The following is a 26,882-nucleotide window of genomic DNA, read 5'->3' as shown; positions in this document are numbered from 1 at the left end:
CAAATGTATCTACTTTGTGTACAAAAATAATAATGAAAAAAGCCCTGGGTCATATGATTCAGCATATATTATACTGGGTCATTGAACTTCAAGTCATATGAACCCCTTTCATATAGAAGATATATTTGAACTTTAGGCCCAAATATTCTTTTACATACAATCTTCCAAACAATCATCTTAGTATGATACTATAAGACCATTTTTCTATGTAATCATCTTACGATAACATCTCTTTCATCAGATGTCAAATCTGTAATCTCAAGAAATTTCATGAAATATTTGATATTATACAATCCAATTTCTCCATTTTTCAGGAGTAATATTTCATCATTGATTATTTCTCCATAACTTCTTTGGTATGTGAAATCTCTACCGGAGATCAGATTATCTTTTCATGATCAACATATTTCGCACTTGTTCTTGTACCTTTATTTTAACAAGAACCACTTGTAAGTGCAGAAGAGACAAATGACAAATAGAATTTTTTTTTTTCTTCTAACGAGGTTCAGCGAATGCCTACTTCCTTAAACTTTGTTGAAAATACTTTTTGAACACAATTACAATTAGTGTTCATCNCTTTTAACGAGGTTCAGCGAATGCCTACTTCCTCAAACTTTGTTGAAAATACTTTTTGAACACAATTACAATTAGTGTTCATCTCGGATTTACACAACCCTAAGATATTCACTTAGCTTGTTCCCGATTTATTTTCAACACACTATGAGATCCTTAAGATCAACAACGATGATCTCTACACACATGATTTTCTCATAGAGATAAACTCTCACCCTTTTCTCTCCAAAGGTGTCAAAAATCATCAAGACTTTTTCTTGCTTTTACAATGTTCTCGAGAACTATAAATTATTGCCTCTAGCAATATAATCACTTTAAGGGATACTTCTGACAGTTTGGAAACCTTCTAGATAGACTGAATCAAGTCTTGCCTTGTTTTCAAACTCATAAAGGATCTACATAGTTGCTTCCACCATATGAGAGTGCATTTCTTATAATAAATATCAAGTATTTATGAGAATGATTGTACTACTACATGTACTTTATTTCTCATAAAGATCCTCTTATGTCCCACTCATTTTACACTTTGAAGTGTAACGACTGCAAGTCCAAATATTATCTCTTTAAGAGACTTGAACTATTTCATAGTTACTTCTTTCAATGATTAACCAATCATTCTTTGTGTACACTCTTCAATAAAACTTTTATATTAACTACGGTTTATGACCCTCGATTTTCATCAATAACATCATCAACTGCAACATTGCATGCAAACATATTACAACGTCGATTTTCTTATTGGTTCCTTTTTCATTATAGACATGACTCAACTTGTTGAGATTTCCTTTCATTATGATTCTCAGGTACCTGAATCTCTTTCTTACTCATGTCTACATCTCTTCTAGAGATTTTTCATAACTCTTTGCTTCCTCGGTGCCATTTTTCTTTTCCGAGGATTCTTATATTTGGAACCATAAGTCTATCACACTTCATGCGATTGTTAGACTTACTAGCAGTTGATCTTATCCTTCTAGGACATTAATATTAATTGGAGCACAGCTGGTAGATGTGACTTTGTCACTATCAAGGTCAGTAAATGCTTCTTGCATTTTTTTGCTAAACTTTGCAAATAAATTATCTTTTCAACTTCTAGCGCGCACATTTCTTTGTACGAGGATCAAGATAATTTCTTCCAGTACTTCTGTTCCAGCTGTTTATTTTCTCCCCCTCATGTTGGAAAGACTGACTCACTGAAACAACAGTCTCTACATCTTGAGTCCAAATTCTCGAGATATTCAATCTTCAAAAGAGATTCATATCCAACATATTTCCAACATTCTTTCAAATTCCATCTTATATCACTATGGTGGAGCAACCAACATGTATAACACATTTAAATGGAATATATCTGGTTTCTGACCCAAACCAATTGTATTGGGGAGTACTCATGATAATTCTTTGGCATGATGCGAATTATTTGATATATAGAGTCATTTATGTCAATTACTTGACATGCTTTCACCACCATTGTCAATTAACCAAATACTCTCGCAAACTTCATGTTGCAATTTAATAACAAACATATATAGTGGATGATCAGTCCACAATATCGCTTTGTACATACCACAAAATTGACATTATCCAAATTCATGGGGTTGGTGAAAACCATATAGTCGGCTTGCTTTGTAAAGCAGCACACATAATAAATCACTAAGAAAACTCTTCAGGTTCTCTAGTGAATGTTTTCAGAAATTTCTGATTATTCTTTTGCATCATTATTGAACCGGAATGGCTTAACCGGTCATGCCAAACAGTGAGATTTTCATTAAACCTTCTGGTTTATTATAAGCATTTTATCTTCTAGATAATGCATGTAATCTCTAAAATATGTAAACTTATGATTTCAAAGTATTTTCTTTGCTTATTGTCTCAACATGATTACGTTTCAAATCCTCAAGATTTGTTCTATCATATGAGTGATTAAACTCATTTTAGGTGTGAACTCTTCTATCTGTTCCATCACCGTTGTATGTGGGATTCATCAATTCTCCCCCTCGAGATGATGACACTTCATGTCTATCAATCTCGATTTGAATCCCACTATGTAATCAATAACATTCTCAAATTGGGTCGTGTATTATATCTTAGACCCTTTTGATTTTGAGACTAATTGAGAGACTGTAACACATTTAATATCAAATTTTGTTCTCATAGACAATAGTATATATACTCTTCAAGAGCTTTCAATACTTTTTCTACTACTTCTTAATATTAGTAGAATAGTGGAAATTGTCTCACACTAGTTTCTTTCATCATATATATATATATATATATATATATATAAGATAAGTACATCTAGTACTTAATATTCACTTTTAGTGGAAAAACTAGTTGATAACTTTATATATCTTATCCATATTTATGGTCACTTTTATATAGCAACTTTCTCATCAATGGTGTGGCTTTTTATTTTATAATATAAAGTTATATTCACTTCAAAGAGTAAACCAAGTCAATAGGATGTGATTCACATCAACATCTCATAATTTACACAGTCACAAATAACAAAATCATAATATTTTTACTATATTTTATCTACAAGACAAATATAAATTTGTGACTTTAAAAGTATATATTCTTTAAAGAATTTTAGTCATTTACTTTCTTTAGATTATTTTAAACAACTAGTGAATTTTTATGGTCATATACTTGGACTTAAACCTTTTCATAGAAGTGATGCCAAGAAAATATAAGCAATAATCATTATTCAGTAAATTTTCACTTGATTTTCAATTTATTCACCAAAGGTTGATTTAAAATATTTCATCATGATATTATATCTAATTTTGATTAGATTTAAATTTGTGATTAAACAAATAAAGTAATTCACAAACATTATAAACAATCATATAAATGAGTACTGTTAAATAAATATTAAGCATCATTTATTTATATATATATATATATTTTTTTAATAAACATTTATTAGAAAATAGTATATATATATATATATATTTTAAGTGGAATAGTAACGTGTATTGTAAAACAATAACAAAACCATATCTCGTGTGTCGATCTATTATATCGAAGTATATGACGATCAATTTCTATAAAATTGTTTCCGACTGTTACTATGTCATATGAGTTTAATGATCAACTATATATAATATGATGGATTAGTAGTACTTATCTCGGTAAAGACATCAGTAGAAATCAGAGACGGAGACACCATCGGTGAGCGATTATTTGCTTAGTCCAATTATTAGACCCACTAAAACCAGCCCGAACTGCATATAAACGATACCGTGAGTATATTATAAATCGAGTTCAATTGACAATAAAATATAGATCTCGATAACTAAATATTAAAACCGTGAAACTCAGTTTACTAACAGTAAAACAAAGGGGACAATAATCGATGATGGATAAAATAATAATTTCAATGTTATACATATAGTTAACTTCAAGTTTGCTGCTTAATCTAAACTAACTAAACCATTTATATTTCAAACATGTGTAATAATAATATAAATCAATAACCATGATCATACACACGTATAAAGCACACGTATGATTGGGTAACACCACAAACAATAAAATAATGTGATAACAAACACAGTTTCTTGTGAAACTATAATTGAATTAGCATGTCCGATAGTCAAAGCATAAGCATAGTACTTAGTAAGCGATAGGCAATAAATATAAAGTATAAAGCAAAACTTATCTCTAGGATGAACGATGAACGGTTTGTTGTATATTAATGTTTATCGGAGAACGGAAACGTTAGAAAAAGGAGGTACAATCGACTAGGGTTTTGACCGAATTTTTTATTTTTTAGGCGGCTAGGGTTAAAGCCTCGTGCTGATAACGTGTTATAACAAGAGGGTGTTAGGGAATTGTTCTCTTGTATTATTATCTATCCCATAGGATATAACATATATATAGTTATACAATATTAGGGTTTTAGGTTATACATCAGATCTACTAATGGGCCGATAATGGGCATCCAAACAATATAGAATATTTATAACAATATTCTGTTACTGGTTTAAAAGTTTGCCATCAAACCATATACAAAGATGTATTGGATTTAGAGATCATGTTTTATTCTTGTTAAATTGAAAATAACATATCAATTCGATTCACATAATTGTTATGAGTCCATCCAATTCATATTTGTTGTTAATTTATCCAACAAAAAAATAAGTAATTTATCAACCTAATCCAATTTCATGTCCATTGATTTGACTATAATTCTATCTAAACATTATAATTATTTCGAATTTAAAGGTAATTGCATGAAACGGAAAATTTGAATTTGATAAATATTTTAAAAAAAATTATGAAAACATAATTGTGCCCACTACAAATATATACATTAATTTGTTGTATTTGAAAAAAAACCAGGGTGATGGATGAGAACTTGATAAACAACAATTTTGAAAATTTTCTAAAATACTATATTACCTCATTGATTATGTGAAGAATGTTGATGATTGATGATTTCACACTTTTTCTTTTAAAAAAATTATTGTCATCATCCACTATATTTTCAGCTTTTGAGGTGATGAATATTAATGACAACTTTGATTAAGACAAAAAACAACTATTGAGTGTTAGAAATGGAGATGAAATTTGGATTACACTCGACCGAATATATGTTTATATAGTTGTTTTCTATTAGCATTTTTATTATATTCATCTAATATATGTTGAAGAACAAATGTATCTACTTTGTGTACAAAAATAATAATGAAAAAAGCCCTGATTGGATTTTAATCATAAATTTTTAAAAGACTTTAGTAACTCTTTATAGTTGATTCTGTGAATTTTAAATTTTCAATTCACACAAAAGAGAAGGATAAGTACGATCATGGTCCCAGAATCAAGGAGACACAACCCCATACGTTAACAGTCCAGCAGAGAATTACGTTCACGATCCTTACCGACAGATCCATAAATTAATATTTTTTAATTTTGTTCAAGAAAAAAAAAAATATGTCAGTTAAAGCATTTGATTAATTTCAAATTATTAAATGATAAAATTTTGTTTTAGTAATAGAATATGAGCTTGTTAACAAAAAAATATATAAACAAAAGTTTTTGAATTGTATTTGTATGATATTTTAATATTATACTAGATTCAGATCCGCACATACGTACGGGATTGATTTTAAAAGTTAAAGTTATTTATCAGGTTTACAATATATTACGGGTGTGTGGCTTATGTTTGTAAACATATTTTTAACGAATATTATTAACATTTATAATCTAATCTTATACCAGTATAATATTCTATGTGTTTTAGTCAAAAAGAAGAATCAGATCTGCTTTGTTATTAGTAGAAATTACTACAATAAAAAAAAAAAAAAGAGAAAAAGTATGTTTATTTCTAGAATGAAAAACTCCTCCGTCTCATATATACCATGTTTTTTATATATGTCATAATTGTGGTTTTAATAATAATTTATCAATTTGAGATTGTATTTTTTAGTTCAACATATAAAGAAATAGGTAAGAGGTTCATATGGAATACCCGTATTTTATGTACCTTTTTTTGGGTATTTAAATTTTATAAATTAATAAAAATTATCCAATTCTTTGTATTTTTCAAAATTTATCTATTATGTTTTAAAAAATACTTGAATTTTCTGTAAATTTTGTCCCCAAGTAAACCTTTACCCTTCCCAAAATTAATCATTTCCAAAAGAGTACAAAATTATTGACATATTTATTTTAATTGAAAATAGCATATTTCATAGTATATTTCTATAGCATATTTCCAAAAGAATTTCGTTTTGGGTTTCCAATGCAGTTTTAATACGAAATATCTCTTTTTTATCCTTACTTTTCAGCTTATTAATTAGAGAGGGTAATATGTAGTCTATTAAATTTGATTTCCTTATTTTAATATTATTGAATATTATTGATTTTTATCAGTTTTGTAGGGAATTCTAGCCATATGTTTTATTTTGTTTGATTGCCCCAATTTAAAATAGCACCCAAATTAAATGAAAACAAACTAAAATGAGAATTCACAATTCAATTTTTTTATTAAAATATATTAATAACATTTGACTATTTAAAACCAAACATATATATATACACATATATACCTATATATGTGTGGATGGATAAACAAATCTGATATATAATTACATATTCTTCATGATTAAAATTCCTTGAAAATAACTCTTTCATATTTTCTCTTTCACATCATATGTAGTAACAACATTCTAAATATTATTAAATCATGTATAGCAAAAAATATATTAAGAAGAAAACATAGTAACGGAGGCAATAAACAATATATTAGCAGGGGCATAATTAGAACCTCACGTAAAAAACACTAAAAAAAGTTTACCGTGCCAATCCTAATCTCCCTAAGCCATGGAAAGGTCTTGTGGATAGTAGAACCGAGAATTTTTACTACTCGAATCCAGAGACCAATGTTACTCAGTACGAGAGACCAGCTTCTTCCTCTCCTCCCGAGCTTTCTGATGCTGATAGTGGACTCGGGAAACGGGAATGCTGCATCTGGTGGATCATCTGTTAGATGGCCTCCTTCTTCGGCTGCAGGAAATGAAGTGATCAACCCAACTTCTGATCAAGAGATTCCAAGCTTAACTTGAAGAAGATGGACTTCACGAGCTGGCTATAACGCTCTCTCTCGTGAAGCAAGGGTTGGAATGACGGATAGATGTGATTGACTCGCTCAATCAATAAGTTAAACAGAAAAAGCAATTCAACTCAGATGATCAAATAAGAAGAAAAGCAAACGAATGAGAGACTATATAGACTACCTTTTAGCGAGGTGGGAAGCAATGTTATCATACCACTTGTTAGCATTGGTAAAGCCATCTCCAGGCTTCTCTCCAATACGGCAGCGTAAACCTTCACATCATCCAACGAAAAATGATTGCTGAAAACATATAATGAACAGACAAAAGGTCAAGATATAAGTAGAAACCGAGTTATTGGTAATATAGGCCAAATTACGAAAGAAGTGATACGTGAGTTAACCCGGAGATATAGGTTTTTCTGGCTAGGTGTTCCTCGAGAGTTTTGAGACCTTGCTCTGTGTGCAGTTAGAAAATGTAACCGCCATGGATACTCGCACGCTTTAAAACTCTACAATTTTTTTTTTGAAATTATAAGATTATATTTTCTACACATAAAAACTTGATAACTAATGTGTACAATAGAAAATCGTTGAATCACGTTTTCCCAACCAACGGATAAAAAAAAACGTAATCAAATAGTATCACCATTGTTAATCTACACAGATCAACCTAGGATTCAAAAGGACTTAAGCTTGGAGCATACATTCTTAGTTTTCTCATATCTTCTCTGTTGCAGATAGAAGAGTCTCGTCCACTTGCTTGCGACCTTTCATTTCAGCAATGACAATTTCTGCCTCCTTTGACCTCCATTCTTCTTTAAGCCCAGTCACTAGCTCCTCGCCTATACAAACTTCTAATAGCAAACCCATATCTTTTATATCTCTGTACCAATCATATGCTCCCATATAATCCTTCACCTCACAATACCCTTTCACTATTATGTTATATGTATCAGCTCCAGGATCCAATTCCCGGGCTTTCATCTCGTTAATCAAACTCCTAACCTCTTCCAGCTTTCCTACCTTCAGTTGTCCCAGAATCAAGCTGTTATAGGTTGTCTTATTTAAACCGATACTCTTTTCAATCATCTGCTTCTGCAGATTAAAAGCCTTATCCATATCTCTATGTACGGCGTAGCAATGAAGAACCCCATTGTAAACTGACAAGTCTGGTTTCAACAACATCTCTCCAAATATTTTCTCTGTGAGCTCTATCCCCTCCTCCTTGGTGCACAAACTTATCAAAAGATGATATGTCTTCAAAGTGGGTTTTATTCCTGATCTCTTCATCTCTTCATACAGCGCGATACATCTTTGCAAGTTTCCAGCATGTTCATATCCAGATATAAGTGAGTTATACGTGAAGACATCTGGTTCAAGACCCTTTCTAGAGATTTCGAGAAGCAAGTCTTCAGCTTCTGTTAACTTCCCAGTCATGGACAACCCATCAATGAGGGTGTTGTAAGTCACCAGGTTTAATTCTATTTCCTTTTTGAGCATCTCCTCAGATAACCGGAAAGCTTCTTCTATCTTCCCCTTTGAGCAACAACCATTGATTAGCATGTTATATATCCTTACATTCGGTGAAACTCCTCTGTCTTCCATATCCCTCTTAACAATCTCAGCTTCAAGAAGTTTAGAACCTTTGCACAAACAATTTATCAGAGTTCCATAGCTAACAACATTCGGCATCATACCCTTGTCTTCCATCTCTTTAAGAATGTCGAAGCACTTATCAAATTCACCCTTTCTCCCATATCCTCCAATCAAGATGTTATATGTCTCTACGCTAGGAGAAAGTCCCTTAAGTTTCATTTTGTTAACCTCTTGCTCAGCATTTGCCATTTCCCCAACTTCACAAAATCTCCTAATCAAACAGTTATACGCCAAATGGTCTGGCTTCATCCCTTGTTCCTCCATCACTTCAATTTTCATACGAGCTCCAACCACATCACCTGCTCGACAGTATCCATCAATCATCGTGTTATAAATAACCTCGTTCGGAACAAGTCCCTTACCCATCTCTCTCCCCAAAATCTCTTCCGCCTTCTCTACCTTCCCTTCTTTGCACAACGTGTTCAACAAAATGCTACAGGTATAAGCATTCATCTTCACGCCAGATTCAACCGCAGTCTCATAAACACACAAAGCAGCCTCACCTTGTTCGTTACTCGAATAACCATCAAACAGAATACTGAAGGTGAAAGCATCTGGTACAAACCCAAGATCCTTCATTTCCTTCAAAACATTCTCAGCATCTTCCACCATTCCAGCTTTAAACATCCCCTTAAGCATAGTATTAAACGTAATAAGACTCGGGTCAATCTTATCCGCTTTCATGCGTTCTCTCAACTTAAAACTCTTCTCTGGATTCCCAGCTTTGCAGTATCCGTCGATCAAAGTGTTATAAGTTATCAAAGAGGGTAACAGTCTTCTCGCAAGCATTTCGTCGAACAACTGTTCTGCATCTTTCATCTTTCTCGATTTACACAATCCATCGATAAGAACATTGTAAATAAACACACTGGGAGAGATTCTATCGTGCTTCATCCGATTAAACAGCTCTAAACCTTTACCAGTATCGCTCAATTTCACGGCGGCTTGAATTGCTTTCCCATACATGAACTTGCTCGGACGATAATCAGAATCCAGGATACTCAAGAACACGTTTATAGCCACTCTGAACTGTTTCGTCTTCACGAGATGATCGAGCAAAAGCGTTAAAGAATCTGAGCTGGGGGAAATACCTTCATTCCTCAAGGCGAAGAACAAATCCGCAGCTTCGTTAACCATCTTCGAATCGGTTAGTAGCACGGAGAGAAGCAAATAGGAGAAATCGTGTTTCAACGACGGAGATGATAACGAGAAGGCGGAGAAGAGTTCTCTCGGCGACGAGAAAGGCGTAGTAGTATCCGATCGGAGCAGCGAAGAGAGAACGCCACGCGCCGTTTCGATTCGATTCTGCTGGAGAAGAACTCGGAGGTTCCGTAGCTTTTCGTGTCGCTCTTCGTCTCCGGTGATGGGATTCGTCGGCGGGGATTGTTCGGGTACGGGGTGAGTGGTGTCGGTGGATGCAGAGAAGAGACGACATGAACATGATGAGACATAGTCAGTGAACTTGACGGTGGCGTAACGAGAAGATCTCGAAACCAGTCGTAAGTGAGTCACCATCGTTGAGCTGCCGGCGACGCTCGGCAACAGTGGAAAGACTCCTCCTACTAAATTTAATCTTTGAAGAACATTATTGAACCGGGGTAAACCGGTCCGTTTAGGTCATCCGGTTCACGAGTTATTTTTGGTTTTTATCCGGTTTAACCAGTAAGTTAGAATTAAAAAAACTGAGAAATTACCGATTTGGTTTTGGTTTGGAGCAGAGGATGGATCAACTGTTTATGGCAGTTACAATACACAAGGCAAATGATGTAATCATAACAAAATAAGAAGTGAAATGTTCTTCACCTAAAGAGCCACTGAGCATCATTCTTACACCTCTTTGATGATGACCAAAGATAAAGTTCACAGTGCGTGTTGACATTACTTCTGTGGTAGTGGAAGTTCATAATTGAGGTGGCTGTCGGTGCAAAAAAAAAGTTAAGGAACTGTCTCTCGGGGTATTAGCTAGATTTTATTGTGCATGATTACTTGCTTTTGTTGTCAAGTCTGTCTAGCTCGTCTTTTCCAAGAAAACTCTGTTTCTTCTTTCTTTAAAACTCTTTCCGATTATCATATTTGGTAGAGGAAGTAGGTAATAAAGTTTTTGTGGTCCAAGTGAAAGAAATAATACGGATCGGAGTATTTACAACAATAGACTCGGCGAGATTTTTCAGAACATTTGGTGCATTGAAGTGTAGGTGTGTCATTCCTAATTATTGTCATATAATTTTTCGTTTTTCGATCTGTTACAAACTTACAATTAAGGCTGATTATTAGCTCGTATGATGGTGTCGTCGAATTTATAAGGAAGATTTACTTTTTTCATTTCTTGTTGTCACGCTAGCATCACAACAAGGTAGCTATTGCAATGTTTTCTCTGCCATGTGTATGACGTTGCCACGTTCGGCTTATGCACTAATTAACGAGAGAGAGAGAGAGTAAACGGGCTGATGAAAATTTCACCGTATAATCCAATTTTTTTATTCAATGCCATTCAATGAAGAGGTGACTGCATTATATATAGATTTTACAAGAGTCTTTAATTGAATTCATCTCAATTTAATGTTTAGATTTTAGAAGCACCGAGGATCGCATTAACAAAGCAATAAACTGAAACCAAGTTGAAGATGTAAATACGTAACAATATCAAATAGTTATGACGTAACATACACCATAACTGCTCTGATTTGTTTTTTTTTAAAAAATTGCTCTGTTTTGGTTAGTTTCAGTTTTTTTCTCAATGAAAGGATGCATATAATAATGTAAACAGGGTTATTCTTTTGGTTTGAATAAATTTTACATGAAAAAAAGAAAAAAAAACCTTCTAATATAACAATTTCTTGGATTTTTCTTTATGATATCAAATTATCAATTTTTGAAAAGTTATTCATTCACTAGATACCAAATAAAAATATTTTAAAGTAATCATTTAACAAAACAACCAGGTACCTACAATAAACATTAAGAACTTTAGACAGACGACTATTGCACACTTACAGCAATATGGTGTACATTTGTATAAATCACCCAATTGAGGAACGCCATTATCTTTTTCGCCAAGTTGTCGGAATCTGATGCTCGTGTGTAAGTAAACAAGCTTACAAAATAGTACTCCTTCCGTTTCAAAATATAGGATGTTTTAAATAAAACACACAGACTAAGAAGATTTTACTTTTAACAAGTTCAACCAATCAGAAATAATACTGCATAATATAAAATACTAAATTAAACTAAAAGTTGCATAAAAACTTGAAAACATCCTATATTATGAAACAAAAAACTTCTCTAAAACATCTTATATTTTGAAACGGAAGGAGTATATGTTTTTTTTCACCATGAACACTTTAATTAGTACAGAGATGGTGGAATCTCTAAATATTCTTGTCGTGTAAATTATTACTTTTCATTTTATTTTTTGAAAACTAAAAAACGATAGAGTTCGAGGGGAATCTCTGTGATATCATATTTTAAGAGGAAAAATATCAGTGAAGAAATATATATAGTAACTTTTCCTTGATATTGATAAAACTTTAACTACACAGCTGTCAACTGGTTTACTTAAACTAGGTTTACACATACACCGAATACCGATATACTAGTAGTCTCTGTTCCTTGGTAATAGTGCTACTACCACAAGGTCCACAACAATATAATGGACAATTGTTTAATCTATCTATGGCAAGAGATAGCTGACCAATCATCAATTAGACCACGCTAAACATGCTCACGCATTTGATTAACGGAATGATTAAACATAGCTCATAAGCAACAACGACATTATGGAGTTGAAATAAAGAGAAAAGCAGGCAAACGACATAACATAGGCTTTGAATGGGAGGACAGAAAAATAGCAGATCACCCTTTAATGCAGTTCTCCTATTACTAAGTTACCATTCAATAAATTTTTTGCTTTAAAAAATTAATATAGATGAACTGTATGGAGTTCAAATTTTTTTGTTTTTTTGTGGTAATTGCAGGAGAAATACATGCAGATCTGGTCTATAGCTTTTTTGATGCTGTTCACCTTTGATCTGCATTTGAACTGCCAAATTTTTTATCTACTTTTATTCTACTTAGTCTGCTTGAACTACTTGATCTACTTGATCTGCTCTGCATTACATGCTTTCTCCATTCAAAGCCATAGTGGAAATTGATGGAGACTGAGAGTGGTATGGTCACTAATCTCATCAGTCAAACAAACATCATTTTCTATGTGATGTGTGTTTTAACCTAAAATAAAAACACATGTATTTCAGTTTTGTAAAATATTCATTTTTTTTTTTAGTTTATCAATCTAGTTAACTGGTTTTAATGTTTTGATTCTCACTGGTATCTGAGCTTATTGAAACTCGTGTACATTTGAAATTTGAAAAAATTGGATGACTGTAGACAATTTGTAGTTTTCGACAACTATTATATTCGGACATGTTAGTACAGAACAGTGTTTTTTTGTCAGATAGTACATAGGAGGAGTTACTAAACGAGTCTTATAATAAATAGAAGTTAGGTTAGATAGAGAGTTTGACTAAAAACCACGTTTTGTGTGAACATTTTCCCCAATACATATTTCATATTCTATATCCAACTTACTAATATAAATTTTAGTTATCTTTCAGTTGACGAGAAAAAGTTAAAAGTTAGCAATTATTCTATAGATAGATTTTTGGGAAATACAATGGTACCTAAACTACTCCACCATCTTGCCATCTTCGATTAAAAAACAAAGCATTGTATACAACAATTAAATTATATAGTGCTTAAATAGCTTTGAGATATCCCTAACTCATTGGACCCGCCTGAGTGTTTTTGTTCATGTAAGAGAGATCTTTCTTTATCAATCCTTTTCTCTGTCCTCTATTTTTCAATGTCCTTTTGTTGTCTATTTATTTAGCTTTTTAGTATTTGTTGGCTTCTCTGGGTTTAAGCACTTTTTCTCAGGCATTTTTTTTCCCACACCGCCTCTGCTTTTCGCATTTCTTCTTGTTCTCATTTATCAAATGTTTGAATTCTTCCATCTCTCATAAATTATGAAAGTGGTCGTGCCGTGTACTACTATCTCTTAAGTTTTCTGCTTTTTTTCTTTATTTCTTGCTTTTTTTTTCTTTTTCTTTTTGGGTCTTCTTCTTCAAGAATGAGCTGAGAGGATACTACTCACAGTCACAGAAGAAAGCAAGATTTTTTATAGTTCTCACTAGCGGTTAGCTTGGTTTCTCTCTCGTTTCACTGTGACTGTGATTATAAAAGTTTGGATCTTTCCTACAGATTTACTAGGAATAAATTATTGGTTCTATATTCATATTTGTAAATCTATTTGCTCTGTTTCAGACCTATACTTAAGGAATCTAGGGTTTAAATTCCAAAACTAGCCAAACTTTCTTAAACCCTTTGTCTGTTAAATCAAGTATCTTGTTACTTTATCTTACTCAAGCTAGAAAAATTGGTACTTTATCCTAATCAAGTAAAAAGTTTGGTACTTTGTTGTCCCTTAAGTGTTCTTATTCTTGTTTTCTTTTTGGGGAAATTTTCAGAGCTATTGTAGACAAGTTTGGTGCTTGGGAATGGCAGAACAAAGGAGTAGTAACGGAGGAGGAGGAGAAGTTGTTATCAATGTTTCAGGTGAACAAGAATCAAAGCGTACCAAGGAAATGGCTTCACCGGAGTCTGAGAAAGCAGTCCCCATCAACAATAAAACCCCTTCTCCTGAGATCTCTAAGTTTGTTAGTAGTCCAAACAAGCCTCCCAGAGGTCCAAATCAGAACAATGAGGGTTTAACTCAGAGGAAATCTTTTGCAAGGTCGGTTTACTCAAAACCCAAGTCCCGGTTTGTGGATCCATCTGGTCCTGTAGACACAACTATCATAGAGGAGGAAGCTAAGGAGCAGCAACTTGGTACTGGTTTCTCCTTTAGTAGACATTCCCCGAATAACAAATCGAACAGGAGTGTCGGTTCAACAGCACCGTTAACACCAAGTAAAGCTGTCGTGGAGAAAGATGAAGATGAGGAAATCTATAAGAAGGTTAAGCTGAACAAAGAGATGCGCAATAAGATAAGTACATTGGCTTTGATAGAGTCAGCTTTCTTTGTAGCGGTTTTGGGTGCTTTGGTTTCAAGTTTAACCGTTAATGTCCTGAAAGAACATACCTTATGGGGACTAGAACTCTGGAAATGGTGTGTGCTTGTCATGGTCATCTTCAGTGGGATGTTGGTGACCAATTGGTTCATGCGTTTGATTGTGTTCCTCATAGAAACAAACTTTCTATTGAGGAGGAAAGTGCTCTACTTTGTTCATGGCTTGAAGAAGAGCGTCCAAGTCTTTATATGGCTCAGCTTGATTCTTGTTGCTTGGATATTGTTGTTCAACCACGACGTGAAACGTTCCCCTGCAGCAACAAAGATCCTCAACGTCATAACCAGGACTCTTATTTCAGTTCTTACCGGTGCATTCCTCTGGCTGGTGAAAACACTGTTGCTGAAGATTCTTGCTGCAAATTTCAACGTCAATAACTTCTTTGATAGGATTCAAGATTCTGTTTTCCACCAGTATGTTCTACAAACGCTCTCGGGTCCTCCACTTATCGAAGAGGCAGAGAGGGTGGGGCGTGAGCCAAGCACAGGCCATTTGAGTTTTGCTAGTGTAGGGAAGAAAGGATTGGTTAAAGAGAAGAAAGTGATTGATATGGGAAAAGTTCATAAGATGAAACGAGAGAAAGTTTCAGCTTGGACTATGCGTGTGTTGGTGGAAGCGGTTAGAACTTCAGGACTCTCTACAATCTCTGACACATTGGATGAAACAGCATACGGAGATGCGAAAGAGCAAGCTGATAGAGGAGAGATTACTAGTGAGATGGAGGCTTTGNATCATAGAGGAGGAAGCTAAGGAGCAGCAACTTGGTACTGGTTTCTCCTTTAGTAGACATTCCCCGAATAACAAATCGAACAGGAGTGTCGGTTCAACAGCACCGTTAACACCAAGTAAAGCTGTCGTGGAGAAAGATGAAGATGAGGAAATCTATAAGAAGGTTAAGCTGAACAAAGAGATGCGCAATAAGATAAGTACATTGGCTTTGATAGAGTCAGCTTTCTTTGTAGCGGTTTTGGGTGCTTTGGTTTCAAGTTTAACCGTTAATGTCCTGAAAGAACATACCTTATGGGGACTAGAACTCTGGAAATGGTGTGTGCTTGTCATGGTCATCTTCAGTGGGATGTTGGTGACCAATTGGTTCATGCGTTTGATTGTGTTCCTCATAGAAACAAACTTTCTATTGAGGAGGAAAGTGCTCTACTTTGTTCATGGCTTGAAGAAGAGCGTCCAAGTCTTTATATGGCTCAGCTTGATTCTTGTTGCTTGGATATTGTTGTTCAACCACGACGTGAAACGTTCCCCTGCAGCAACAAAGATCCTCAACGTCATAACCAGGACTCTTATTTCAGTTCTTACCGGTGCATTCCTCTGGCTGGTGAAAACACTGTTGCTGAAGATTCTTGCTGCAAATTTCAACGTCAATAACTTCTTTGATAGGATTCAAGATTCTGTTTTCCACCAGTATGTTCTACAAACGCTCTCGGGTCCTCCACTTATCGAAGAGGCAGAGAGGGTGGGGCGTGAGCCAAGCACAGGCCATTTGAGTTTTGCTAGTGTAGGGAAGAAAGGATTGGTTAAAGAGAAGAAAGTGATTGATATGGGAAAAGTTCATAAGATGAAACGAGAGAAAGTTTCAGCTTGGACTATGCGTGTGTTGGTGGAAGCGGTTAGAACTTCAGGACTCTCTACAATCTCTGACACATTGGATGAAACAGCATACGGAGATGCGAAAGAGCAAGCTGATAGAGGAGAGATTACTAGTGAGATGGAGGCTTTGGCTGCTGCTTACCATGTCTTCAGAAATGTTGCTCAGCCTTTATTCAAGTGAGTAAATAACTCTGATTTGCTCTTTTTTTTTTCTTGGTGCATTCTCTAGTGGAAATCATTGGATTTGTTTTTTTTTTTCAGTTACATAGAGGAAGAGGACTTGCTTAGGTTCATGATTAAGGAAGAGGTTGATCTTGTGTTCCCATTGTTTGATGGTGCCGCTGAAACCGGGAGAATCACAAGAAAAGCTTTCACAGAGTGGGTGGTAAGTCTCCTCAAACCTCTGCGGTTTTTACCAATGAGAGTCTGTCTTTCTTGATTTTAATGACTTGTGTTGTGTGTTGCAATATGATCAGGTTAAAGTGTACACAAGCAGGAGAGCTTTAGCGCNATTGAGGAGGAAAGTGCTCTACTTTGTTCATGGCTTGAAGAAGAGCGTCCAAGTCTTTATATGGCTCAGCTTGATTCTTGTTGCTTGGATATTGTTGTTCAACCACGACGTGAAACGTTCCCCTGCAGCAACAAAGATCCTCAACGTCATAACCAGGACTCTTATTTCAGTTCTTACCGGTGCATTCCTCTGGCTGGTGAAAACACTGTTGCTGAAGATTCTTGCTGCAAATTTCAACGTCAATAACTTCTTTGATAGGATTCAAGATTCTGTTTTCCACCAGTATGTTCTACAAACGCTCTCGGGTCCTCCACTTATCGAAGAGGCAGAGAGGGTGGGGCGTGAGCCAAGCACAGGCCATTTGAGTTTTGCTAGTGTAGGGAAGAAAGGATTGGTTAAAGAGAAGAAAGTGATTGATATGGGAAAAGTTCATAAGATGAAACGAGAGAAAGTTTCAGCTTGGACTATGCGTGTGTTGGTGGAAGCGGTTAGAACTTCAGGACTCTCTACAATCTCTGACACATTGGATGAAACAGCATACGGAGATGCGAAAGAGCAAGCTGATAGAGGAGAGATTACTAGTGAGATGGAGGCTTTGGCTGCTGCTTACCATGTCTTCAGAAATGTTGCTCAGCCTTTATTCAAGTGAGTAAATAACTCTGATTTGCTCTTTTTTTTTTCTTGGTGCATTCTCTAGTGGAAATCATTGGATTTGTTTTTTTTTTTCAGTTACATAGAGGAAGAGGACTTGCTTAGGTTCATGATTAAGGAAGAGGTTGATCTTGTGTTCCCATTGTTTGATGGTGCCGCTGAAACCGGGAGAATCACAAGAAAAGCTTTCACAGAATGGGTGGTAAGTCTCCTCAAACCTCTGCGGTTTTTACCAATGAGAGTCTGTCTTTCTTGATTTTAATGACTTGTGTTGTGTGTTGCAATATGATCAGGTTAAAGTGTACACAAGCAGGAGAGCTTTAGCGCATTCCTTAAACGACACAAAAACAGCGGTTAAGCAGTTAAACAAACTTGTGACAGCGATCTTGATGGTGATTACCGTGGTCATTTGGCTGCTGCTTCTAGAAGTAGCAACTACTAAGGTTTTGTTGTTCTTCTCCACCCAACTTGTTGCTCTGGCTTTTATAATTGGAAGCACATGCAAAAACCTCTTTGAATCCATTGTGTTTGTCTTCGTGATGCATCCTTATGATGTCGGTGACCGATGTGTTGTTGATGGTGTCGCGGTAAGCCTCCATACCAAAGATCCTTTGAACTCGTATAATACATGTCTCTATAAAAACATATGTTTTTTGTGGCTTTTTCAGATGCTGGTTGAAGAAATGAATCTGTTATCAACGGTGTTCTTGAAGCTTGACAACGAGAAAGTGTATTATCCAAACTCTGTTTTGGCAACAAAACCGATAAGTAACTACTTCAGAAGTCCAGATATGGGAGAAACAGTGGAATTCTCTATCTCTTTCTCAACACCAGTCTCAAAGATCGCACATCTCAAAGAAAGAATCGCTGAGTAAGTACCACCCACCTTGAATCATTTTTGTAAATCACTGAGCCAACGATCTTGAACTGTGAATGAGTGATTGTGTTTTGTGTATCAGGTACTTGGAGCAGAACCCGCAACATTGGTCACCGGTACACACAGTGGTGGTGAAGGAGATAGAAAACATGAACAAGCTGAAGATGGCTCTATACAGCAACCACACCATCACGTTTCAAGAATACAGAGAGAGGAATATCAGAAGAACCGAGCAATCTTTGGCTATTAAGAGAATGTTGGAGGACCTTCACATCGACTACACTCTCCTTCCTCAAGAAGTTCATCTCACCAAGAACTGAGAACCAATTTTAAAACCGGTTTGGTATTTCTGCTAAACCGTTGTTTAAGATATTATTATTATTACCAAACATTGCGGTACTGTTTTGTTATGTTTAGGCTTTAGAGTAGAAGATGAAATCAATGTATCCCGAATTCTAAACCGTATTACTCTTAATCCCATATGTTTACTTACGTTATATATATGAGTCTCGACTTAAAGTACTGGACTGTCTCAAACAAGAACAAAAAAAATGATACTAATGGATGTTTATGGTAAGACTTTAACGACACAATTGAACTGAAATGGACAGTCAAGTCTTTATGCAAAATCACCATTTACTGATGATGAATTCTTAAAGGAAAATCTTGTAAGATCATATATTTATGGACAAAAAATCTTAATTTGCAAAATCGAATCAATGCAAAATCTGTCAAAAAATGATGTCATGATCTGATTGGATACATTTATATACAAATTTTTCGACTTCATGATCATGACTGGGGGTCTCTGCTTCGTATATATAAAGAGGGTGTCATCAATATTTGATATTGCAATATTGCACCAATACTATGAAAAGAGCAGGAGTTCATGTGGTGGTAGTAATATCGATCTTCCTCATACAAATAGCTTTCTCTCAAGTGGAAACGATTTCCCAAGATGCTGATGTTAATTGGTCTACTTTAAAATCAGAGGTGAGGATCACAAACCGCCTCGTTGATGGTTCTACATTAAAGCTCCATTGTAAGTCGGCAGATGACGATCTCGGCATCCACATTCTCGCTCCCACTCGCTTTTGGTCGTTTACGTTTAGACCAACTGTTTTTTATGGATCTACACTTTTCTACTGTCAATTCACATGGCTGCCTGGACAATCAAAATGGTTTGATATTTACGATGATGACAGAGATGGTGTTCGTAGGGGTATTCCATGCATCTACTGTTTCTGGGATATAACCAAAGAAGGGCCATGCAGGTTCAATGAAAAAGATAATGCCGTTAATATATGTTATGACTGGAATGGGGAACGAATTGGGGAATAGTTTGCTGTTGTGTGTTACGTAGTTCCTAAGAAAGCCAAAAAAAAAAAAAATCATTGTTTCTTTGTTTTCTTTTCCTCATTAGAATATGTATCTTTCTAGAAGTGGTGTAGCTTTTTCCTCATTACAATACGTCGCTTTGATCTTACAAAACCATATCGTGCTATTCACCTATATATAGAACACTATATTAATTAGCTCCGCATTTAATATAAGGTTGTTCGATCCAAAACAAATAAACTCATAGTTAATCAAAACTGTATATGCTACATCCCAATATTAATATATTATCATTTACAACCTGCAACAATTGACGAAATTAACAACCAACCTTTCAAGAAAGTTGGTAACTAATATTTCAAAAAAAAAATATTTTATGCTGGATAAATAAAATTTGAAGTTATAAAAGCCATTAGCCATATAAGAATACTTTGGCAATCATTTAAAAAGAGCGTTTTAAAACTAACAAGAGCGATCATCCCCGACATGCATGTCACATGTGGTACTAATGCAATATATGTATCTCTGTATATTATTGTCCTATCTCGTTTTGAAGCTTGACAGCGAGAAAGTGTATTATCCAAACTCTGTTTTGGCAACAAAACCGATAAGTAACTACTTCAGAAGTCCAGATATGTGAGAAACAGTGGAATTCTCTATCTCTAATTCTCAACACCAGTCTCAAAGATCGCACATCTCAAAGAAAGAATCGCTGAGTAAGTACCACCCACCTTGAACCATTTTTGTAAATCACTGAGCTGAAGATCTTGACGTTGAATGAGTGATTGTGTTTTGTGGTACAGGTACTTGTAGCAGAACCCGCAGCATTGGGCACCGGTGCACACAGTGGTGGTGAAGGAGATAGAGAACATGAACAAGCTGAAGATGGCTCTATACAGCAACCACACCATCACGTTTCAAGAATACAGAGAGAGGAATATCAGAAGAACCGAGCAATCTTTGGCTATTAAGAGAATGTTGGAGGACCTTCACATTGACTACACTCTCCTTCCTCAAGAAGTCCATCTCACCAAGAACTGAGAACCATTTAAAAACCGGTTTGGTACTTCTATAAAACCAGTTGTTTAAGATATTATTATTACCAAACATTGCGGTACTGTTTTGTTATGTTTTAGGCTTTAGAGTAGAAGATGAAATCAATTTATCCCGCGTTCTAAACCGTATTGTACTCTTAATCCCATATGTTTACTTACGTTATATATGAGTCTCGACTTAAAAGTACTAGATTGACCGTCTCAAACAAGAGCAATGAAAATGATACTTATGTATGTTTTATTTGCAAAATCGAATCAATGCAAAATCTGTCAAAAACGATTTGTCATGATCTGATTGGATACATTTATACAAATTTTTCGACTTCATGATCATGACTGGGGTCTCTGCTTCGTATATTATAAAAAGGGTGTCATCAATATTTGATATCGCATTGCATCATGATTATGAAAAGAGCAGGAGTTCATGTGGTGGCAGCAATATCTATACTCACGTAACTCATCATCATCCAATTAGCGTTGTCACGAGAGGAGCCGCCACCCATTGCTGCAGAATCATCAGATGCTCCTTCTTACTATAAGAATTTGGGCTTTTCTGAAAACAACGGTGGAGATTAATAATCGTCTTAACGGTGGTTTAACATTACTCCACCATTGCAAGTCATTGGATCACGATCTCGGCATCAAAGTTCTCCCACCGGATAGTTGTTGGTCTTTTATAGGTTTAGACCAAATATTATTAGAACTGCTATTTTTTTGTCATTTTCTGTGGGATCAAGAGTCACGTTGGTTTGATATTTACGATGATTTCAGAAATGGTGTTCGCCATGGTCATCCCTGCATCGATTATAAGTGGAATATAAGCCATGCAGATTTAACCAAACTACCAATGTTTTGAGCTATGTTATGATTGGAATACACTGGAAAGTCTGGAACTTATGTTTATTTTTTTATATTTTTTCTCTATAAATTCAAAAATAACACTATATAGTTTCAACAATATACGTTTGGATCCCCGAGAGCTATATATACATATTTGTTCCTGCATCTGTGTATATGCCCACGTAGAGATATATGTCGGAAACTTGTGATGTTACGCCAGTATTTTGTTACAATTTTTTCAAAAAATTGTTGTAAACCTTGTATGGAAGAAACAAAAATATATCATCACAATATTCATTACTGTGGTAAAAAATATCAATATCTAAATGGGAGATTAAGCTAGTTCTCTCTTCAACGTCAAAGGTTTCTAGTGGTAACCAATAGAAGAACAAAAAAAAATGAATAAAAAAAACAAGACGGAACAAAATAAACAAGTTTTGAGGAATAAAAAGAAAATATGTAGAGAAAAAACAAAATAATAACTGGTAAAAATAGTCACAATATCTTCTAAATTTATATTAAATATTAAATAAATCAGATTTTAATGAAAAATACTAATATTTCTTTTAATGTCTAATGTGCATATAATGAATTTTACATTTGATTTTAAAACAAAATTGAGAATTGAATTTTTATACTTTTTTATTAAATATTAACTATTAATATTAACCTAATATAAAATTTTAACAGTAATTTAAAGTATTTTTAGTTTCTGTATAAACACTTCTTAATTTTATTTTACTATTCATACAATTTTCAAATAAAGCCTTAAATTTAATTTAACATGAAATTCGTATCAAAAATATTTTTTTCTGTCAGTACATTGTGAAAATATGAAATTATTCTATTATAAAAATGAAATACTATTAATAAAAATAAGTTTTCATTTAATTTAACATAAGAAAACAAATTTTAATATTTTCTATTGTTCCTCATCAATATTGGAGAGGAATGTAAAAGAATGGTATGGAAACAATATTACTATTAAATGGTAATTTTTTTTGAGGACTGTGTTCCTTTTTTAAGTCATGGTTACCAATAGACCATCTCCAATGGTTTTCTATATTTTTTCCTCTATAATAGAGATGAGTTTTACTCCAATGGTTTTTCCTATTTATTCCTCTATAATAGAATATTCTAAACAAATACTATTTTATTTTACAATTAACACCTTCTATTTACAAATATTACAAACTAATCCATTTTACTTTAAATTTTATAACACTTTTATAAAATTATTTTTTGCAAATGGTAGTCTCAATATTTTAGAAGAAATATTTATACTTAAATTTATATTATTAGTTCTTAAAAATACTTATTTTATTTATTTTGGTCATAAATAAAAGAAGTTAAAGATTAAGAGTACTACTTTGCAAATAAAATAGTTCAACTCTATTTATAGAAGAAAAAATAGAGTTCCTCTATATATAGAGAAAAAAAATAGCAATCTATATTATAGAGGTAAAAATAGAGATGGATTGGAACAAAAATTATTCTACAATAGAGTATAGAAGCAAAAATATCTCTATAATAGAGGTGGGTTTTACTCCAACCCACCTCTATTCTCACTTCTAAAATAGAGATTTCTATTTTTTCCTCTATTTATAGAGAAACTCTATTTTTTTTCTCTATAAATAGAGGAAAATATAGCAATCTATATTTTAGAGGTAAGAATAGATGTGGATTGGAGCAAATTTAACACTAAAATGGATTGTTATATTTTTCTCTATTTATAGAGGAAAATAATAGAAATGGGTTGGAGATGCTCTTAGAACAACCCAAATTAAAATAGTATAAATTGTAAACAAGGTATAAAATATATATATTCTACCATATGTAATCAGTAATGTATTCAACCATTTATTTCAATACAATCATGTATTCAACCTTTCTAAAGTTTTTATGTGTTGGAAACAAATCTAATACATATATAACGTCATGTAAAGTTGTGTTCAGCAGAAAACACTTTTGTTCTCAGAAAACAAAAAATGACAACCGTCCAGAAGACAAAAGTTCATGTTGTGGTCATTTCACCACTCATACAATTAGTTCTCTCACAAGTGGAAACGATTTCTCCAGATGCTGATGTTAAATGGTCTACTATACAATCAATGGTGAGGATCACAAACCGCCTTGGTGATGGTTCGATATTAAAGCTCCACTGTAAGTCCTCAGATGACGATCTCGGCTTCCACGTTCTCGCTCCGAATAGCTTTTGGTCGTTTAAGTTTACACCATCTGTTTTTTATGGATCGACACTTTTCTTCTGTCGATTCAAATGGCTGCCTGGACAATCAAAAAGGTTTGATATTTACGATGATGACAGAGATGGTGTTCGTAGGGGTATTCCATGCATCTACTGTTTCTGGGATATAACCAAAGAAGGGCCATGCAGGTTCAGTGAAAAAGATCGTGAATTTAATATATGTTATGACTGGAATGGGGAACGAATTGGGGAATAGTTTGCTGCTTTGTCTCCACCGTTGTTTTCAGAATTATTATATAAAAAATTCTGATCTAATAAAAAAGAACCGATACGAAATAGGAACAAGTAATTCAGAAAATAATGACATTATCTAAACTATTTCTCATAAAAAATTGGATAAGAAATAGAGGTAAAGAGATGAGAGTATAAAATTTGGATGGTTAAATTTAGTTGTGGCTTTCAATTATCACATAACTAAATTCAAATTCAACGTTCTATTTATTTCAAATATCGAGACATTACATAATGGGTATGGGAAAGAAACGTGTAATTCAAAAAATTAGATTAAATACGTGAAATAAATGAAACTGAAACCGAATCCAAATTTGATTTAACACTCCTAAACAAACAGTTGGAAATGTTTGGATTAGATTAGAATAATATACATGTAATATCACTCATCAATCTTAATTATTTCTTATACTAGGAGATATATCGTGCTTAAAGCACGGGTCAACATTTAAAAAAAAATTATAATATAGTAATAAAAGTTATTGTTATATTTCTTTAAAAAGTTATTTTATTTGAGATAATATTTATTTTTAATTATTCTGTAAATTTATATATGTATTTTTGAATATTAATTAATTAAAAATATAATAGTATTTTATTTTTGATGTCTATTACAGTTTTATATTGTTTGTTTGTTGTATTTGCATAATTATTTTGTGAAATATGAAATAGTAATTTTAATATTATAATTGTGAGAAAATAAAATTTATAATTTATCAACTATATAAATTTAGTTTTACCAACCCGCCAATGTGAAAATTAAAACACACATTTTTTCCATAGATTAAGTAATATATATTTGTTTTTAAAAATTCAAATCACAACATATATAAAAAAAATTCTGCATATTTATTAATCATAAATATTATATAAAAATTTTAAACAATTTGTAAATAAAATAAAAGAAAGATGACAGTAGAATCATAATTGAAATCTTAATAAAATCTTTGAAATCTAGTTATTAAAAATAATTTTATTATCTACTTGGATATGAAATCTTAGTTTTTGAATTGTGATTGGTATATATGTTTTAAAAAAAATATTTAGTAATTTTTGTCAATAATTTATTACAGAGAGAGAATAATTTTTTAAAGTACATATTAGTTTTGATTTGAATAGAATTTTTTATTTTTTTATTTTTTTAGAGAGAGAAAATAATTTATCAAGTACAAATTAATTTTTTATTTTTTTCAAGTACATATTAGTTTTGATTTGAATAGATTTTTTTACTTTTATAGATTTTTTATATTTGATCTGTCAGCATTTTTATTTTTTAATTAATTTATTAATCTTAATTAAGTTTTTCTAATGGTAATTGAATGTAATTTTTTACATATTTTAAGGTTACTTTCATATTTGTACTTCTAAATTAATATAGTAGGATATATCACTCATGCAGGTATGTGTAGAAGTTTACGTGAAAATTTTCTAATTTAAAATAAAAAATATTATGCAAAAATAACTCCGCACCACATGCGGATCCAAACCTAGTTATATTTAAAAAAGTCTAACACTAAAATGCACTAAGCATAATAACGGTGAGATTCTGACCCATACACATGCTTTAAGAATAGTCCAATTTTAATAGTAACTAGGTGCTTCCCCACGCAATGCGTGGGTTGTGGTGTAGTTGGTATATATATATTTTTTTTGGTCTTTTTTGTTTTCTCTTTTGTATTATTTCGTTGTAGTTAGGCATCTACGGGCTTTGCCGTCACTTGTATTTATACACTATATGTTTATACCATTTCGTTTAGATGTGTACAATTGTGGCGTTTATTTTTTATGAATTATGAGGATGTTGTTTCTTGCTTTTGAGGATTCAATCTTATCATTGACTGATATTGTTTCTAATACATTTATTGTATTATAGATTTTCTAATTAACTGCTTATGTAATCCCTTCATACGTTGATGTTGCAATAATAAGTTATTTTTTAAAAATAATTATCTTCCGTGTAAGTGATTATGTTTGTATGCCCATGTTTTGGTCTAATATCAATAAGATTGTTTCTGTTTTTCTTTAGTTGGCTTTGAAACCAATTTGAGTTACGCAAATAATGGATCGAATTATGGTGTTAATAAGTAATATAAATTCTTATGTATATATATTGTATATATGTGAATATAAGTTTAGCTAACTACAAAATTCTGTAATATTTAAATATAATCTTGAACATATATATAAATATATATATATATATATATATTTTTATTTGTGGGAGGAATGTTTGAGTTAAATGACTTTTAATGTCTTTAAAGTGAGTTAAATATTAATAAATTTTTATATGTGTCTTAACTTTTTTTTAAAGGAATACCAAGTGTTTCCTTCCAAATTTGAAGTGACATAGTATTTTAGTTTTCTTATATGATTTTATGAACTTCAATGTAAAAGTTTTTCAAAGTAATAAGTACACTCACACTGATTGAATTATAAAATTTGGAGAAATGTTTATTTCGATTAATCATCTGCTCTTTTAAATATATTAAATAAGTATGTTGTTGTTCCTACAAATATGACAACATATATTATAGTTTAACCATGGAGTTAAGCAATGGAAATGGAACTTGTGATTGCAAGACAAAATGCTTATAT

General features: G+C 33.0%; 3 protein-coding genes across 4 annotated transcripts; 2 read left to right on the top strand and 1 right to left on the bottom strand.

Moving 5' to 3' along the window:
• LOC104769445 (pentatricopeptide repeat-containing protein At5g12100, mitochondrial-like) lies at positions 7,632–10,387 on the bottom strand. Its single transcript, XM_010493664.2, has one exon. The coding sequence runs from the start codon at positions 10,304–10,306 to the stop codon at positions 7,853–7,855; it is 2,454 nt and encodes an 817-aa protein (XP_010491966.1). The 5' UTR covers positions 10,307–10,387; the 3' UTR covers positions 7,632–7,852.
• On the top strand, positions 13,631–19,058 carry LOC104769444 (mechanosensitive ion channel protein 10). 2 transcript variants are annotated; one of them, XM_010493659.2, is made up of 7 exons: positions 13,631–13,985; positions 14,317–14,677; positions 15,681–16,695; positions 16,780–16,903; positions 17,974–18,267; positions 18,349–18,551; positions 18,640–19,058. In XM_010493659.2, the coding sequence occupies exons 2-7, from the start codon at positions 14,347–14,349 to the stop codon at positions 18,875–18,877; spliced, it is 2,205 nt and encodes a 734-aa protein (XP_010491961.1). In that variant the 5' UTR covers positions 13,631–13,985; positions 14,317–14,346; the 3' UTR covers positions 18,878–19,058. The 2 variants fall into 2 exon arrangements, with proteins under 2 accessions (XP_010491961.1, XP_010491962.1); XM_010493660.2 differs by lacking the exons at positions 15,681–16,695; positions 16,780–16,903 and adding exons at positions 17,036–17,674; positions 17,759–17,882 and having other exon boundaries at positions 13,632–13,985; positions 14,317–15,053.
• LOC104772228 lies at positions 23,775–24,252 on the top strand. Its single transcript, XM_010496865.1, has one exon. It carries the CDS (start codon positions 23,779–23,781, stop codon positions 24,250–24,252), a length of 474 nt encoding a protein of 157 aa, XP_010495167.1. The 5' UTR covers positions 23,775–23,778.

The sequence above is a fragment of the Camelina sativa genome, chromosome 20 (assembly GCF_000633955.1).
Source record: "Camelina sativa cultivar DH55 chromosome 20, Cs, whole genome shotgun sequence".
NCBI classification, from domain to species: domain Eukaryota; kingdom Viridiplantae; phylum Streptophyta; class Magnoliopsida; order Brassicales; family Brassicaceae; genus Camelina; species Camelina sativa.
Note: the sequence above shows the minus strand (reverse complement) of the source record. Positions and strands in the feature narration are given on the sequence as shown.

Excerpts from the sequence above, each read along its gene's own strand:
- LOC104769445 (XM_010493664.2), bottom strand. The coding sequence starts at position 10,306 with ATGGTGACTCACTTACGACTGGTTTCGAGATCTTCTCGTTACGCCACC.
- LOC104769444 (XM_010493659.2), top strand. The coding sequence starts at position 14,347 with ATGGCAGAACAAAGGAGTAGTAACGGAGGAGGAGGAGAAGTTGTTATC. Across the intron at positions 14,678-15,680 it reads AGCTAAGGAGCAGCAACTTG|GTACTGGTTTCTCCTTTAGT; the intron begins GTACTGGTTTCT and ends AGCAGCAACTTG. Across the intron at positions 18,552-18,639 it reads CTCAAAGAAAGAATCGCTGA|GTACTTGGAGCAGAACCCGC; the intron begins GTAAGTACCACC and ends TTTGTGTATCAG.
- LOC104772228 (XM_010496865.1), top strand. The coding sequence starts at position 23,779 with ATGACAACCGTCCAGAAGACAAAAGTTCATGTTGTGGTCATTTCACCA.